Consider the following 17,012-nt stretch of genomic DNA (forward strand, 5'->3'; position numbering starts at 1 on the left):
AGGAATCAGGAGGTTAAACCACGTTATGTTAGTGAACCAGTCAGGAATCAGGAGGTTAAACCACGTTATGTTAGTGAATCACAGTCAGGAATCAGGAGGTTAAACCACGTTATGTTAGTGAATCACAGTCAGGAATCAGGAGGTTAAACCACGTTACGTTAGTGAATCACAGTCAGGAATCAGGAGGTTAAACCACGTTATGTTAGTGAATCACAGTCAGGAATCAGGAGGTTAAACCATGTTACGTTAGTGAACCAGTCAGGAATCAGGAGGTTAAACCACGTTACGTTAGTGAACCACAGTCAGGAATCAGGAGGTTAAACCATGTTACGTTAGTGAACCAGTCAGGACTCTGTGTCATTCACTCATTTCAAGAGTTTCATGATCACTTTGGCTCTTCTTCCAAATCATTTACAGGGTGCGTTCACATTAAAGTGTGGATAACGTCAATGTACGTGTTGTTTTAATAAATGACCAAAGAGTAGGAAAAGTTCCTTTGTGAAGAGTCCTCTCTCACCTCCTCCTCTGATTGGTCGTCCTCCGCGGCGAGGCCGTTGTTCTGCGTTGGCGTCTGGCCGTTCAGGGAGGAGCCTGGCTTGGTGAAGCCCATCCCACTGTCCTGCTTCTGAACCACACTGTTAAACGTCCTGTGCTGCTGTACCTGGGTGGTGAGCACAACACAGTCACACCTCTCTCCTGCTCACAGGACGCTTCCAAAGCTTCCTAGCACAAGATCAGACATCTTTGGTCCATTTTCTCCAATAGATTTATGATGATCTTAGTGCTACAAAGCTCCAGGGGAAGCTCCAGGGGAAGCTCCCCCCCCACCCACCCCCCCAGAATAAAAAAATAAAAGAGCACAGTAAGCAGTTCATATCAACACATCACACTAAGAGCACCCCTCCCTCCCTCCCTCCGTCTCATACCCGTCTCATACCTGTCTTATACCCGTCTCATACCCGTCTCATTGCTGCCTGTTTCTATACAATAACAACAGTCTCATACCTGTTTCATGGCGGTCTCTCCGATCCTGTCCGAGTGTTTCCTGATGCTCTCCAGGAAGTCCTTGAGGTCGGACATGGAGATGTCCTTAATGTCCTCTCTGAGCTTGGGCAGGTTCTCGGCCATGATCTGACAGAAGCGGTACCGGCCGACCCGGGGGATGGAGACCTTCTCCAGCTGCTCCATGGTCTTCAACGCAGCATAGTACCTGGAAGACAGACACCTCTCTAGTCTGGAGTACCTGGAAGACAGACACCTCTCTCTAGTCTGGAGTACCTGGAAGACAGACACCTCTCTCTAGTCTGGAGTACCTGGAAGACAGACACCTCTCTCTAGTCTGGAGTACCTGGAAGACAGACACCTCTCTCTAGTCTGGAGTACCTGGAAGACAGACACCTCTCTCTAGTCTGGAGTACCTGGAAGACAGACACCTCTCTAGTCTGGAGTACCTGGAAGACAGACACCTCTCTCTAGTCTGGAGTACCTGGAAGACAGACACCTCTCTCTAGTCTGGAGTACCTGGAAGACAGACACCTCTCTCTAGTCTGGAGTACCTGGAAGACAGACACCTCTCTAGTCTGGAGTACCTGGAAGACAGACACCTCTCTCTAGTCTGGAGTACCTGGAAGACAGACACCTCTCTAGTCTGGAGTACCTGGAAGACAGACACCTCTCTCTAGTCTGGAGTACCTGGAAGACAGACACCTCTCTAGTCTGGAGTACCTGGAAGACAGACACCTCTCTCTAGTCTGGAGTACCTGGAAGACAGACACCTCTCTAGTCTGGAGTACCTGGAAGACAGACACCTCTCTCTAGTCTGGAGTACCTGGAAGACAGACACCTCTCTAGTCTGGAGTACCTGGAAGACAGACACCTCTCTAGTCTGGAGTACCTGGAAGACAGACACCTCTCTCTAGTCTGGAGTACCTGGAAGACAGACACCTCTCTCTCGTCTGGAGTACCTGGAAGACAGACACCTCTCTCTAGTCTGGAGTACCTGGAAGACAGACACCTCTCTAGTCTGGAGTACCTGGAAGACAGACACCTCTCTCTAGTCTGGAGTACCTGGAAGACAGACACCTCTCTAGTCTGGAGTACCTGGAAGACAGACACCTCTCTCTAGTCTGGAGTACCTGGAAGACAGACACCTCTCTAGTCTGGAGTACCTGGAAGACAGACACCTCTCTCTAGTCTGGAGTACCTGGAAGACAGACACCTCTCTCTAGTCTGGAGTACCTGGAAGACAGACACCTCTCTCTAGTCTGGAGTACCTGGAAGACAGACACCTCTCTCTAGTCTGGAGTACCTGGAAGACAGACACCTCTCTAGTCTGGAGTACCTGGAAGACAGACACCTCTCTCTAGTCTGGAGTACCTGGAAGACAGACACCTCTCTCTAGTCTGGAGTACCTGGAAGACAGACACCTCTCTCTAGTCTGGAGTACCTGGAAGACAGACACCTCTCTCTAGTCTGGAGTACCTGGAAGACAGACACCTCTCTCTAGTCTGGAGTACCTGGAAGACAGACACCTCTCTCTAGTCTGGAGTACCTGGAAGACAGACACCTCTCTCTAGTCTGGAGTACCTGGAAGACAGACACCTCTCTAGTCTGGAGTACCTGGAAGACAGACACCTCTCTAGTCTGGAGTACCCGGAAGACAGACACCTCTCTAGTCTGGAGTACCTGGAAGACAGACACCTCTCTAGTCTGGAGTACCTGGAAGACAGACACCTCTCTAGTCTGGAGTACCTGGAAGACAGACACCTCTCTCTAGTCTGGAGTACCTGGAAGACAGACACCTCTCTAGTCTGGAGTACCTGGAAGACAGACACCTCTCTCTAGTCTGGAGTACCTGGAAGACAGACACCTCTCTAGTCTGGAGTACCTGGAAGACAGACACCTCTCTCTAGTCTGGAGTACCTGGAAGACAGACACCTCTCTCTAGTCTGGAGTACCTGGAAGACAGACACCTCTCTCTAGTCTGGAGTATCTGAAAGACAGACACCTCTCTCTAGTCTGGAGTACCTGGAAGACAGACACCTCTCTCTAGTCTGGAGTACCTGGAAGACAGACACCTCTCTCTAGTCTGGAGTACCTGGAAGACAGACACCTCTCTCTAGTCTGGAGTACCTGGAAGACAGACACCTCTCTCTAGTCTGGAGTACCTGGAAGACAGACACCTCTCTCTAGTCTGGAGTACCTGGAAGACAGACACCTCTCTAGTCTGGAGTACCTGGAAGACAGACACCTCTCTCTAGTCTGGAGTACCTGAAAGACAGACACCACTCTCTAGTCTGGAGTACCTGGAAGACAGGCACCTCTCTCTAGTCTGGAGTACCTGGAAGACAGACACCTCTCTCTAGTCTGGAGTACCTGGAAGACACGACACCTCTCTCTAGTCTGGAGTACCTGGAAGACAGACACCTCTCTCTAGTCTGGAGTACCTGGAAGACAGACACCTCTCTCTAGTCTGGAGTACCTGGAAGACAGACACCTCTCTCTAGTCTGGAGTACCTGGAAGACACGACACCTCTCTCTAGTCTGGAGTACCTGGAAGACAGACACCTCTCTCTAGTCTGGAGTACCTGGAAGACAGACACCTCTCTAGTCTGGAGTACCTGGAAGACAGACACCTCTCTCTAGTCTGGAGTACCTGAAAGACAGACACCTCTCTCTAGTCTGGAGTACCTGGAAGACAGACACCTCTCTAGTCTGGAGTACCTGGAAGACAGACACCTCTCTCTAGTCTGGAGTACCTGGAAGACAGACACCTCTCTCTAGTCTGGAGTACCTGAAAGACAGACACCTCTCTCTAGTCTGGAGTACCTGGAAGACAGACACCTCTCTCTAGTCTGGAGTACCTGGAAGACAGACACCTCTCTCTAGTCTGGAGTACCTGGAAGACAGACACCTCTCTAGTCTGGAGTACCTGGAAGACAGACACCTCTCTCTAGTCTGGAGTACCTGGAAGACAGACACCTCTCTCTAGTCTGGAGTACCTGGAAGACAGACACCTCTCTAGTCTGGAGTACCTGGAAGACAGACACCTCTCTCTAGTCTGGAGTACCTGGAAGACAGACACCTCTCTAGTCTGGAGTACCTGGAAGACAGACACCTCTCTCTAGTCTGGAGTACCTGGAAGACAGACACCTCTCTCTAGTCTGGAGTACCTGGAAGACAGACACCTCTCTCTAGTCTGGAGTACCTGGAAGACAGACACCTCTCTCTAGTCTGGAGTACCTGGAAGACAGACACCTCTCTCTAGTCTGGAGTACCTGGAAGACAGACACCTCTCTCTAGTCTGGAGTATCTGAAAGACAGACACCTCTCTCTAGTCTGGTTGGCTTTCATACTGTTACTGTACAAATGGTTTCCATTCACTCTGTTGATCGAGGTTTTTATTACTGAAAACACTCAATCCTGTATTCGTTAAGGATGATTAGATATCGGAGGACGAATGAATACTGTATCGGTAAATAAGCTTGAAAGAGGGAAACGTGTACTAGTTGAAATATACTGGTTGTGGCGCCACACAGTAGATTGTCTTTTATCAGTGTTGCAGAGTAAAGGATTGTTTGTGTGAAAGGGCTGGGTGGTGTTTACTGTGAGTGGCATGACAGGTCACCATGTCCTAACCCACTGATGACATCACACATAATAACACCATGTCCTAACCCACTGATGACATCACACATAATAACACCATGTCCTAACCCACTGATGACATCACACATAATAACACCATGTCCTAACCCACTGATGACATCACACATAATAACACCATGTCCTAACCCACTGATGACATCACACATAATAACACCATGTCCTAACCCACTGATGACATCACACATAATAACACCATGTCCTAACCCACTGATGACATCACACATAATAACACCATGTCCTAACCCACTGATGACATCACACAATAACACCATGTCCTAACCCACTGATGACATCACACATAATAACACCATGTCCTAACCCACTGATGACATCACACATAATAACACCATGTCCTAACCCACTGATGACATCACACATAATAACACCATGTCCTAACCCACTGATGACATCACACATAATAACACCATGTCCTAACCCACTGATGACATCACACATAATAACACCATGTCCTAACCCACTGATGACATCACACAATAACACCATGTCCTAACCCACTGATGACATCACACATAATAACACCATGTCCTAACCCACTGATGACATCACACAACACCATGTCCTAACCCACTGATGACATCACACATAATAACACCATGTCCTAACCCACTGATGACATCACACATAATAACACCATGTCCTAACCCACTGATGACATCACACATAATAACACCATGTCCTAACCCACTGATGACATCACACATAATAACACCATGTCCTAACCCACTGATGACATCACACATAACCCAGCGGTTCCCAACCTTTATCATTTACTGTCCCACCAACTGAATGTAGCTCTGCCTGGATGACCCCTGAAGTACCCCCTCCTGCAGTTTACCTGTAAGTCTATGGTCTCATGGGTCTTCTCAAACACCCCATGTGGATAGGCCAAGTACCCCTAGATGGGAACCACTGTCCTAAACAGTATGAGGGCTATTTTGACCAAACCAGTCACCCCAACAGCATTTTTAAAAGGGAACCGTGTGTGCATGCTAGTCAAGTGTGTGTGTTCATCCAGTGTGTGTGTGTGTGTGTGTGTGTGTGTGTGTGTGTGTGTGTCCTGCCCAGTGTGTGTGTGTGTGTGTGTGTGTCCTGCCCAGTGTGTGTGTGTGTGTGTGTGTGTGTGTGTGTGTGTAATAATAATAATAATAATAATATAATAATAATATAATAATAATAATAATAATATAATAATAATAATAATAATAATAATAATAATAATAATAATAATAATAATAATAATATGCCATTTAGCAGACGCTTTTATCCAAAGCGACTTACAGTCATGCGTGCATACATTTTTGTGTATGGGTGGTCCCGGGGAACGAACCCACTACCTTGGCGTTACAAGCGCCGTGCTCTACCAGTTGAGCTACAGAGGACCACCGTGTGTGTGTGTGTGTGTGTGTAGGTGTTTGTTCAGTGTGTGTATGTTTGGCCCAGTTTGTCCCAGGCTGGTCATTAGTGCTGACAGGAGACCCACAGAGAAACACTGGTATAATTGACTTCATTGGGACCGAGACATAGAGTTAGATAGAGAACGCCGCCATAGAGTTAGATAGAGAACGCCTGCCACAAGCCTGTTTCAGCACGGGGAGCACCGAGCCATAGTCAGAGAGAGAACGCCTGCCATAGAGTCAGATAGAGAACGCCTGCCATAGAGTCAGAGAGAGAACGCCTGCCACAAGCCTGTTTCAGCACGGGGAGCACCGAGCCATAGAGTCAGAGAGAGAACGCCTGCCATAGAGTCAGATAGAGAACGCCTGCCATAGAGTCAGATAGAGAACGCCTGCCACAAAGCCTGTTTCAGCACGGGGAGCACCGCTGAAGGATGAAGTATTCTTACAGTAGTTAACTGGGTGTGATTTGCTATGGTTACGGAGGGATCACAGAGGGGCCAGTCAGTGAACTGTACTCCTGAGAAAACGCTCCAGCACTCCAGTACTGCAGGGGGCATTATGTCTGGTCAGACTACACACTCCAGTACTGCAGGGGGCATTATGTCTGGTCAGACTACACACTCCAGTACTGCAGGGGGCATTATGTCTGGCCAGACTACACACTCCAGTACTGCAGGGGGCATTATGTCTGGCCAGACTACACACTCCAGTACTGCAGGGGGCATTATGTCTGGTCAGACTACCCACTCCAGTACTGCAGGGGGCATTATGTCTGGTCAGACTACACACTCCAGTACTGCAGGGGGCATTATGTCTGGTCAGACTACACACTCCAGTACTGCAGGGGGCATTATGTCTGGTCAGACTACACACTCCAGTACTGCAGGGGGCATTATGTCTGGTCAGACTACACACTCCAGTACTGCAGGGGGCATTATGTCTGGCCAGACTACCCACTCCAGTACTGCAGGGGGCATTATGTCTGGTCAGACTACACACTCCAGTACTGCAGGGGGCATTATGTCTGGTCAGACTACACACTCCAGTACTGCAGGGGGCATTATGTCTGGTCAGACTACACACTCCAGTACTGCAGGGGGCATTATGTCTGGTCAGACTACACACTCCAGTACTGCAGGGGGCATTATGTCTGGTCAGACTACACACTCCAGTACTGCAGGGGGCATTATGTCTGGTCAGACTACACACTCCAGTACTGCAGGGGGCATTATGTCTGGTCAGACTACACACTCCAGTACTGCAGGTGGCATTATGTCTGGTCAGACTACACACTCCAGTACTGCAGGGGGCATTATGTCTGGTCAGACTACACACTCCAGTACTGCAGGGGGCATTATGTCTGGTCAGACTACACACTCCAGTACTGCAGGGGGCATTATGTCTGGTCAGACTACACACTCCAGTACTGCAGGGGGCATTATGTCTGGTCAGACTACACACTCCAGTACTGCAGGGGGCATTATGTCTGGTCAGACTACACACTCCAGTACTGCAGGGGGCATTATGTCTGGCCAGACTACACACTCCAGTACTGCAGGGGGCATTATGTCTGGTCAGACTACCCACTCCAGTACTGCAGGGGGCATTATGTCTGGTCAGACTACACACTCCAGTACTGCAGGGGGCATTATGTCTGGTCAGACTACACACTCCAGTACTGCAGGGGGCATTATGTCTGGTCAGACTACACACTCCAGTACTGCAGGGGGCATTATGTCTGGTCAGACTACACACTCCAGTACTGCAGGGGGCATTATGTCTGGTCAGACTACACACTCCAGTACTGCAGGGGGCATTATGTCTGGTCAGACTACACACTCCAGTACTGCAGGGGGCGGTATAGGCCTACCACTTTTCAGTTTGTCTACCAACCGTCAATAAACGTATAGAAGAAGAAGAAATGGTGGACTAGTTTAAAATGGAGAATTCCCTCAATGGCGCTGCCCATGCTGTCATAGAAGCGATCGATGGCAAAGCGAGGGTGTCTCTTTCCAACTCTCTGGCCGGCGCCTGTGACAGCAGTGTTGTCTAGGAGACCGCTGTGCTGTGAAGAAGGTTACACAATCGGTCAACTGTCCTGCGTTTGAATGGTGACCTCTCCCTATGATGTGTTATGACTGATTAAACAGACAATAAGTGACAAGGAAGGGTCATTACTGTCCGGTTCAGCGTGAGCTTCCCTTCCCCTCTGCTTGGTTCCACGGAAATAGTTTCAAATCAGATTTCTGTGAATTGTTCATAATTCTGTGAAATATGTCAAGATAGCTTGCCTTTTGTTTATGAGCTATACTGAGCCAGAGTGGGTTTCTATGAAAGAGTTAGGGTGTTACTGTCTAAAGCACCATGTTATCTAGAGAGAGTGACTTTATTGTTAATATATTGCGGTGGAGTAACATTGATGACAACAATGAACATAGTGAGGAGAGTAAGGAAGTGCAGTTACCTTTTAGATTCAAGCTGCTCCTTCAATTTACTGTACATTTCTAGGACTGCAAAGGAAGAAATAAGAGAGGAGAGTTAGCTTTTAGAACAGAAGAAGAGGGGAGAGGTAGCTTTTAGAACATAAAGAAGAAAGGAGAGGTAGCTTTTAGAACATAAAGAAGAAAGGAGAGGTAGCTTTTAGAACATAAAGAAGAAAGGAGAGGTAGCTTTTAGAAGAGGGGAGAGGTAGCTTTTAGAACAGAAAGAAGAGAGGGGAGAGGTAGCTTTTAGAACAGAAAGAAGAGAGGGGGAGAGGTAGCTTTTAGAACAGAAAGAAGAGAGGGGAGAGGTAGCTTTTAGAACAGAAAGAAGAGAGGGGAGAGGTAGCTTTTAGAACAGAAAGAAGAGAGGGGAGAGGTAGCTTTTAGAACAGAAAGAAGAGGGGAGAGGTAGCTTTTAGAACAGAAAGAAGAGAGGGGAGAGGTAGCTTTTAGAACAGAAAGAAGAGGGGAGAGGTAGCTTTTAGAACAGAAAGAAGAGAGGGGAGAGGTAGCTTTTAGAACAGAAAGAAGAGGGCAGAGGTAGCTTTTAGAACAGAAAGAAGAGAGGGGGAGAGGTAGCTTTTAGAACAGAAAGAAGAGAGGGGAGAGGTAGCTTTTAGAACAGAAAGAAGAGGGGGAGAGGTAGCTTTTAGAACAGAAAGAAGAGAGGGGAGAGGTAGCTTTTAGAACAGAAAGAAGAGAGGAGAGAGGTAGCTTTTAGAACAGAAAGAAGAGAGGGGAGAAGTAGCTTTTAAAACAGAAAGAAGAGGGGAGAGGTAGCTTTTAGAACAGAAAGAAGAGAGGGGAGAGGTAGCTTTTAGAACAGAAAGAAGAGAGGGGAGAAGTAGCTTTTAAAACAGAAAGAAGAGGGGAGAGGTAGCTTTTAGAACAGAAAGAAGAGGGGAGAGGTAGCTTTTAGAACAGAAAGAAGAGGGCAGAGGTAGCTTTTAGAACAGAAAGAAGAGAGGGGAGAGGTAGCTTTTAGAACAGAAAGAAGAGAGGGGAGAAGTAGCTTTTAAAACAGAAAGAAGAGGGGAGAGGTAGCTTTTAGAACAGAAAGAAGAGGGGAGAGGTAGCTTTTAGAACAGAAAGAAGAGGGCAGAGGTAGCTTTTAGAACAGAAAGAAGAGAGGGGAGAGGTAGCTTTTAGAACAGAAAGAAGAGAGGGGAGAGGTAGCTTTTAGAACAGAAAGAAGAGAGGGGAGAGGTAGCTTTTAGAACAGAAAGAAGAGAGGGGGAGAGGTAGCTTTTAGAACAGAAAGAAGAGGGGGAGAGGTAGCTTTTAGAACAGAAAGAAGAGAGGGGAGAGGTAGCTTTTAGAACAGAAAGAAGAGAGGGGAGAGGTAGCTTTTAGAACAGAAAGAAGAGAGGGGAGAGGTAGCTTTTAGAACAGAAAGAAGAGGGGGAGAGGTAGCTTTTAGAACAGAAAGAAGAGAGAGGAGAGGTAGCTTTTAGAACAGAAAGAAGAGAGGGGAGAGGTAGCTTTTAGAACAGAAAGAAGAGGGGAGAGGTAGCTTTTAGAACAGAAAGAAGAGAGGGGAGAGGTAGCTTTTAGAACAGAAAGAAGAGGGGAGAGGTAGCTTTTAGAACAGAAAGAAGAGGGGAGAGGTAGCTTTTAGAACAGAAAGAAGAGAGGGGAGAGGTAGCTTTTAGAACAGAAAGAAGAGAGGGGAGAGGTAGCTTTTAGAACAGAAAGAAGAGGGGAGAGGTAGCTTTTAGAACAGAAAGAAGAGAGGGGAGAGGTAGCTTTTAGAACAGAAAGAAGAGGGGACAGAGGTAGCTTTTAGAACAGAAAGAAGAGGGGAGAGGTAGCTTTTAGAACAGAAAGAAGAGAGGGGGAGAGGTAGCTTTTAGAACAGAAAGAAGAGAGGGCAGAGGTAGCTTTTAGAACAGAAAGAAGAGGGGAGAGGTAGCTTTTAGAACAGAAAGAAGAGAGGGGAGAGGTAGCTTTTAAACAGAAAGAAGAGGGGAGAGGTAGCTTTTAGAACAGAAAGAAGAGAGGGAAGAGGTAGCTTTTAGAACAGAAAGAAGAGGGGAGAGGTAGCTTTTAGAACAGAAAGAAGAGAGGGGAGAGGTAGCTTTTAGAACAGAAAAAAGAGAGGGGAGAGGTAGCTTTTAGAACAGAAAAAAGAGAGGGGAGAGGTAGCTTTTAGAACAGAAAGAAGAGGGGAGAGGTAGCTTTTAGAACAGAAAGAAGAGAGGGGAGAGGTAGCTTTTAGAACAGAAAGAAGAGAGGGGAGAGGTAGCTTTTAGAACAGAAAGAAGAGAGGGGAGAGGTAGCTTTTAGAACAGAAAGAAGAGAGGGGAGAGGTAGCTTTTAGAACAGAAAGAAGAGGGCAGAGGTAGCTTTTAGAACAGAAAGAAGAGAGGGGAGAGGTAGCTTTTAGAACAGAAAGAAGAGAGGGGAGAGGTAGCTTTTAGAACAGAAAGAAGAGAGGGGAGAGGTAGCTTTTAGAACAGAAAGAAGAGAGGGGAGAGGTAGCTTTTAGAACAGAAAGAAGAGGGGGGGAGAGGTAGCTTTTAGAACAGAAAGAAGAGAGGGGAGAGGTAGCTTTTAGAACAGAAAGAAGAGAGGGGAGAGGTAGCTTTTAGAACAGAAAGAAGAGAGGGGAGAGGTAGCTTTTAGAACAGAAAGAAGAGAGGAGAGGTAGCTTTTAGAACAGAAAGAAGAGAGGGCAGATGTAGCTTTTAGAACACACAACTATATAAAGTCAAGTTAAACATGACTCTTTCTGGAACAAAAACTTTGTTGATCGATGCGGTGATGAGAGCTTCCTGTTATTTTAGACGGACATATCAAATAATTGTAGGCTACATGCATCGGTCTGCATGTGTGTGAGATAGTCAACATGTTGCTGATGCAGCATGTCATTGTGTCTCACCCAGTGTGCGAACAATGTGTTGCATATTGAACACGTTCATATGTTATGGTATGTTATACATCATGTATTACACAGTATACACAGCTGTATTCTCTCCACAGTGGTAGCCATGTTATTAGATGTTATGTTAAATACACTGCTCAAAAAAATAAAGGGAACACTTAAACAACACATCCTACATCCACTGGCTTCCAGTTGAAGCTCGCATCCGTTACAAGACCATGGTGCTTGCCTATGGAGCAGTGAGGGGAACGGCACCTCCGTACCTTCAGGCTCTGATCAGTCCCTACACCCAAACGAGGGCATTGCGTTCATCCACCTCTGGCCTGCTGGCTCCCCTTCCTCTGCGGAAGCATAGGTCCCACTCAGCCCAGTCAAAACTGTTCGCTGCTCTGGCACCCCAATGGTGGAACAAGCTCCCTCACGACGCCAGGACAGCGGAGTCACTCACCACCTTCCGGAGACATTTGAAACCCCACAAACATTGTAAAGTGGTTATCCCACTGGCTATAAGGTGAATGCACCTATTTGTAAGTCGCTCTGGATAAGAGCGTCTGCTAAATGACGTAAATGTAATCTAAATGTAGATCTGAATGAATGAAATAATCTTATTGTGCTTATGTGCTCAATTGGATTCAGGTCTGGGGAACGGGCGGGCCAGTCCATAGCATCAATGCCTTCCTCTTGCAGGAACTGCTGACACACTCCAGCCACATGAGGACTAGCATTGTCTTGCATTAGGAGGAACCCAGGGCCAACCGCACCAGCATATGGTCTCACAAGGGGTCTGAGGATCTCATCTCGGTACCTAATGGCAGTCAGGCTACCTCTGGCGAGCACATGGAGGGCTGTGCGGCCCCCCAAAGAAATGCCACCCCACACCATGACTGACCCACCGCCAAACTGGTCATGCTGGAGGATGTTGCAGGCAGCAGAACGTTCTCCACGGCGTCTCCAGACTCTGTCACATGTGCTCAGTGTGAACCTGCTTTCATCTGTGAAGAGCATAGGGCGCCAGTGGTGAATTTGCCAATCTTGGTGTTCTCTGGCAAATGCCAAATGTCCTGCACGGTGTTGGGCTGTAAGCACAACCCCCACCTGTGGACGTCGGGCCCTCATACCACCCTCATGGAGTCTGTTTCTGACTGTTTGAGCAGACACATGCACATTTGTGGCCTGCTGGAGGTCATTTTGCAGGGCTCTGGCAGTGCTCCTCCTGCTCCTCCTTGCACAAAGGCGGAGGTAGCGGTCCTGCTGCTGGGTTGTTGCCCTCCTACGGCCTCCTCCACGTCTCCTGATGTACTGGCCTGTCTCCTGGTAGCGCCTCCATGCTCTGGACACTACGCTGACAGACACAGCAAACCTTCTTGCCACAGCTCACATTGATGTGCCATCCTGGATGAGCTGCACTACTTGAGCCACTTGTGTGGGTTGTAGACTCCGTCTCATGCTACCACTAGAGTGAAAGCACCGCCAGCATTCAAAAGTGACCAAAACATCAGCCAGGAAGCATAGGAACTGAGAAGTGGTCTGTGGTCACCACCTGCAAAACCAGTCCTTTATTGGGGGTGTCTTGCTAATTGCCTATAATTTCCACCTGTTTTCTATTCCATTTGCACAACAGCATGTGAAATGTATTGTCAATCAGTGTTGCTTCCTAAGTGGACGGTTTGATTTCACAGAAGTGTGATTGACTTGGAGTTACATTGTGTTGTTTAAGTGTTCCCTTTATTTTTTTGAGCAGTGTATATATATATATTATATATCACCAGGTATACACAGCTGTATTCTCTCCACAGTGGTAGCCATGTTATTAGATGTTATGGTATATATATATCTCACCAGGTATACACAGCTGTATTCTTTCCACAGTGGTAGTCATGTTATTAGATGTTATGGTATATATATATATATCTCACCAGGTATACACAGCTGTATTCTCTCCACAGTGGTAGCCATGTTATTAGATGTTATGGTATATATATATATATCTCACCAGGTATACACAGCTGTATTCTCTCCACAGTGGTAGTCATGTTATTAGATGTTATGGTATATTTATATATATATATCTCACCAGGTATACACAGCTGTATTCTCTCCACAGTTGTAGTCATGTTATTAGATGTTATGGTATATATATATATATATATCTCACCAGGTATACACAGCTGTATTCTCTCCACAGTGGTAGCCATGTTATTAGATGTTATGGTATATATATATATATCTCACCAGGTATACACAGCTGTATTCTCTCCACAGTGGTAGCTATGTTATTAGATGTTATGGTATATATATATATATATATATATATATCTCACCAGGTATACACAGCTGTATTCTCTCCACAGTGGTAGCTATGTTATTAGATGTTATGGTATATATATATATATCTCACCAGGTATACACAGCTGTATTCTCTCCACAGTGGTAGCCATGTTATTAGATGTTATGGTATATATATATATCTCACCAGGTATACACAGCTGTATTCTCTCCACAGTGGTAGCCATGTTATTAGATGTTATGGTATATATATATATATATCTCACCAGGTATACACAGCTGTATTCTCTCCACAGTGGTAGTCATGTTATTAGATGTTATGGTATATATATATATATCTCACCAGGTATACACAGCTGTATTCTCTCCACAGTGGTAGTCATGTTATTAGATGTTATGGTATATATATATATATCTCACCAGGTATACACAGCTGTATTCTCTCCACAGTGGTAGTCATGTTATTAGATGTTATGGTATATATATATATATCTCACCAGGTATACACAGCTGTATTCTCTCCACAGTGGTAGCCATGTTATTAGATGTTATGGTATATATATATATATATATCTCACCAGGTATACACAGCTGTATTCTCTCCACAGTGGTAGCCATGTTATTAGATGTTATGGTATATATATATACAGTGGGGAAAAAAAGTATTTAGTCAACCACCAATTGTACAAGTTCTCCCACTTAAAAAGATGAGAGAGGCCTGTAATTTTCATCATAGGTACACATCAACTATGACAGACAAAATGAGAAAATAAAATCCAGAAAATCACATTGTAGGATTTGTAATGAATTTATTTGCAAATTATGGTGGAAAATAAGTATTTGGTCAATAACAAAAGTTTCTCAATACTTTGTTATATACCCTCTGTTGACAATGACACAGGTCAAACGTTTTCTGTAAGTCTTCACAAGGTTTTCACACACTGTTGCTGGTATTTTGGCCCATTCCTCCATGCAGATCTCCTCTAGAGCAGTGATGTTTTGGGGCTGTCGCTGGGCAACACAGACTTTCAACTCCCTCCAAAGATTTTCTATGGGGTTGAGATCTGGAGACTGGCTAGGCCACTCCAGGACCTTGAAATGCTTCTTACGAAGCCACGCCTTCGTTGCCCGGGCGGTGTGTTTGGGATCATTGTCATGCTGAAAGACCCAGCCACGTTTCATCTTCAATGCCCTTGCTGATGGAAGGAGGTTTTCACTCAAAATCTCACGATACATGGCCCCATTCATTCTTTCCTTTACACGGATCAGTCGTCCTGGTCCCTTTGCAGAAAAACAGCCCCAAAGCATGATGTTTCCACCCCCATGCTTCACAGTAGGTATGGTGTTCTTTGGATGCAACTCAGCATTCTTTGCCCTCCAAACACGACGAGTTGAGTTTTTACCAAAAAGTTATATTTTGGTTTCATCTGACCATATGACATTCTCCCAATCCTCTTCTGGATCATCCAAATGCACTCTAGCAAACTTCAGATGGGCCTGGACAAGCAGGGGGACACGTCTTGCAGTGCAGGATTTGAGTCCCTGGCTGCGTAGTGTGTTACTGATGGTAGGCTTTGTTACTTTGGTCCCAGCTCTCTGCAGGTCATTCACTAGGTCCCCCCGTGTGGTTCTGGGATTTTTGCTCACCGTTCTTGTGATCATTTTGACCCCACGGGGTGAGATCTTGCGTGGAGCCCCAGATCGAGGGAGATTATCAGTGGTCTTGTATGTCTTCCATTTCCTAATAATTGCTCCCACAGTTGATTTCTTCAAACCAAGCTGCTTACCTATTGCAGATTCAATCTTCCCAGCCTGGTGCAGGTCTACAATTTTGTTTCTGGTGTCCTTTGACAGCTCTTTGGTCTTGGCCATAGTGGAGTTTGGAGTGTGACTCTTTGAGGTTGTGGACAGGTGTCTTTTATACTGATAACAAGTTCAAACAGGTGCCATTAATACAGGTAACGAGTGGAGGACAGAGGAGCCTCTCAAAGAAGAAGTTACAGGTCTGTGAGAGCCAGAAATCTTGCTTGTTTGTAGGTGACCAAATACTTATTTTCCACCATAATTTGCAAATAAATTCATAAAAAATCCTACAATGTGATTTTCTGGATTTTCTTTTCTGAATTTGTCTGACATAGTTGACGTGTACCTATGATGAAAATTACAGGCCTCTCTCATCTTTTTAAGTGGGAGAACTTGCACAATTGGTGGCTGACTAAATACTTTTTTTCCCCACTGTATATCTCACCAGGTATACACAGCTGTATTCTCTCCACAGTGGTAGCCATGTTATTAGATGTTATGGTATATATATATATATCTCACCAGGTATACACAGCTGTATTCTCTCCACAGTGGTAGTCATGTTCCTCTGCTGTATCCGACAGCGAATCACCTCCTCCGTTTGGGCTGTCACCTTACGTAAGAGAGGTCAAAGAGTGTAAGAACTCCCCAATTACCCAGAGAGGTCAGTCAGAGGTGCTTTCTGTCTCAATCTGTACCCCTCTGTCCTCTAACTTGACCACAGGCAACACTGACACGGGGACACTGACACTGGGACACGGGGACACTGACACGGGGACACGGGGACACGGGGACACTGACACGGGGACACGGGGACACTGACACGGGGACACTGACACGGGGACACGGGGACACAGGGACACGGGGACACAGGGACACGGGGACACGGGGACACGGGGACACGGGGACACGGGGACACAGGGACACAGGGACACGGGGACACGGGGACACAGGGGACACGGGGACACAGGGACACGGGGACACGGGGACACAGGGACACAGGCAACACTGACACAGGGACACAGGCAACACTGACACAGGGACACGGGGACACGGGGACACAGGGACACAGGGACACAGGGACACAGGGACACAGGCAACACTGACACGGGGACACAGGGACACAGGGACACAGGGACACGGGGACACGGGGACATGGGGACACAGGGACACGGGGACACGGGGACACTGACACGGGGACACGGGGACACTGACACGGGGACACGGGGACACTGACACGGGGACACTGACACGGGGACACGGGGACACTGACACGGGGACACGGGGACACTGACACGGGGACACGGGGACACTGACACGGGGACACAGGGACACGGGGACACTGACACAGGGACACGGGGACACAGGGACACGGGGACACAGGGACAGACTCTTACCTCTCTGCCAGCGTCTTGCAGTCTTCTGTTTGTGTCAGTAACCTGGCCCTTAAAAAAAACAAGATGACTAATG

General features: G+C 46.8%; 1 protein-coding gene and 1 long non-coding RNA gene across 7 annotated transcripts in view; both read right to left on the reverse strand.

The window, feature by feature from the left end:
* Positions 1-517: 517 nt before the first annotated feature.
* Positions 518-17,012, reverse strand: part of LOC311122335 (exocyst complex component 6-like) — a gene marked incomplete at its 3' end in the record, with an annotated part of 53,066 nt that continues 36,571 nt past the window's right edge. The window contains exons 3-7 of the mRNA XM_084196710.1: positions 16,940-16,987; positions 16,065-16,155; positions 8,551-8,596; positions 1,006-1,210; positions 518-661 (exon numbers count right to left, since the gene is read on the reverse strand). Coding sequence (XP_084052836.1) covers positions 518-661; positions 1,006-1,210; positions 8,551-8,596; positions 16,065-16,155; positions 16,940-16,987 — 534 coding nt within the window. The remainder of the gene's footprint in view (positions 662-1,005; positions 1,211-8,550; positions 8,597-16,064; positions 16,156-16,939; positions 16,988-17,012) is intronic.
* LOC311122336 lies at positions 1,874-4,745 on the reverse strand. Of its 6 annotated transcripts, none has more exons than XR_014612412.1 (4): positions 4,070-4,745; positions 3,321-4,034; positions 1,965-3,250; positions 1,874-1,894 (listed from the first exon to the last, which is right to left on the reverse strand). It is a non-coding gene; the product is annotated as an uncharacterized lncRNA (long non-coding RNA). The 6 variants fall into 6 exon arrangements; XR_014612413.1 differs by having other exon boundaries at positions 3,321-3,723; positions 3,899-4,745; XR_014612414.1 differs by having other exon boundaries at positions 3,321-3,569; positions 3,603-4,745.

The sequence above is a fragment of the Coregonus lavaretus genome, assembly GCF_964263955.1.
Source record: "Coregonus lavaretus genome assembly, contig: HAP1_SCAFFOLD_3598, whole genome shotgun sequence".
Taxonomy (NCBI): domain Eukaryota; kingdom Metazoa; phylum Chordata; class Actinopteri; order Salmoniformes; family Salmonidae; genus Coregonus; species Coregonus lavaretus.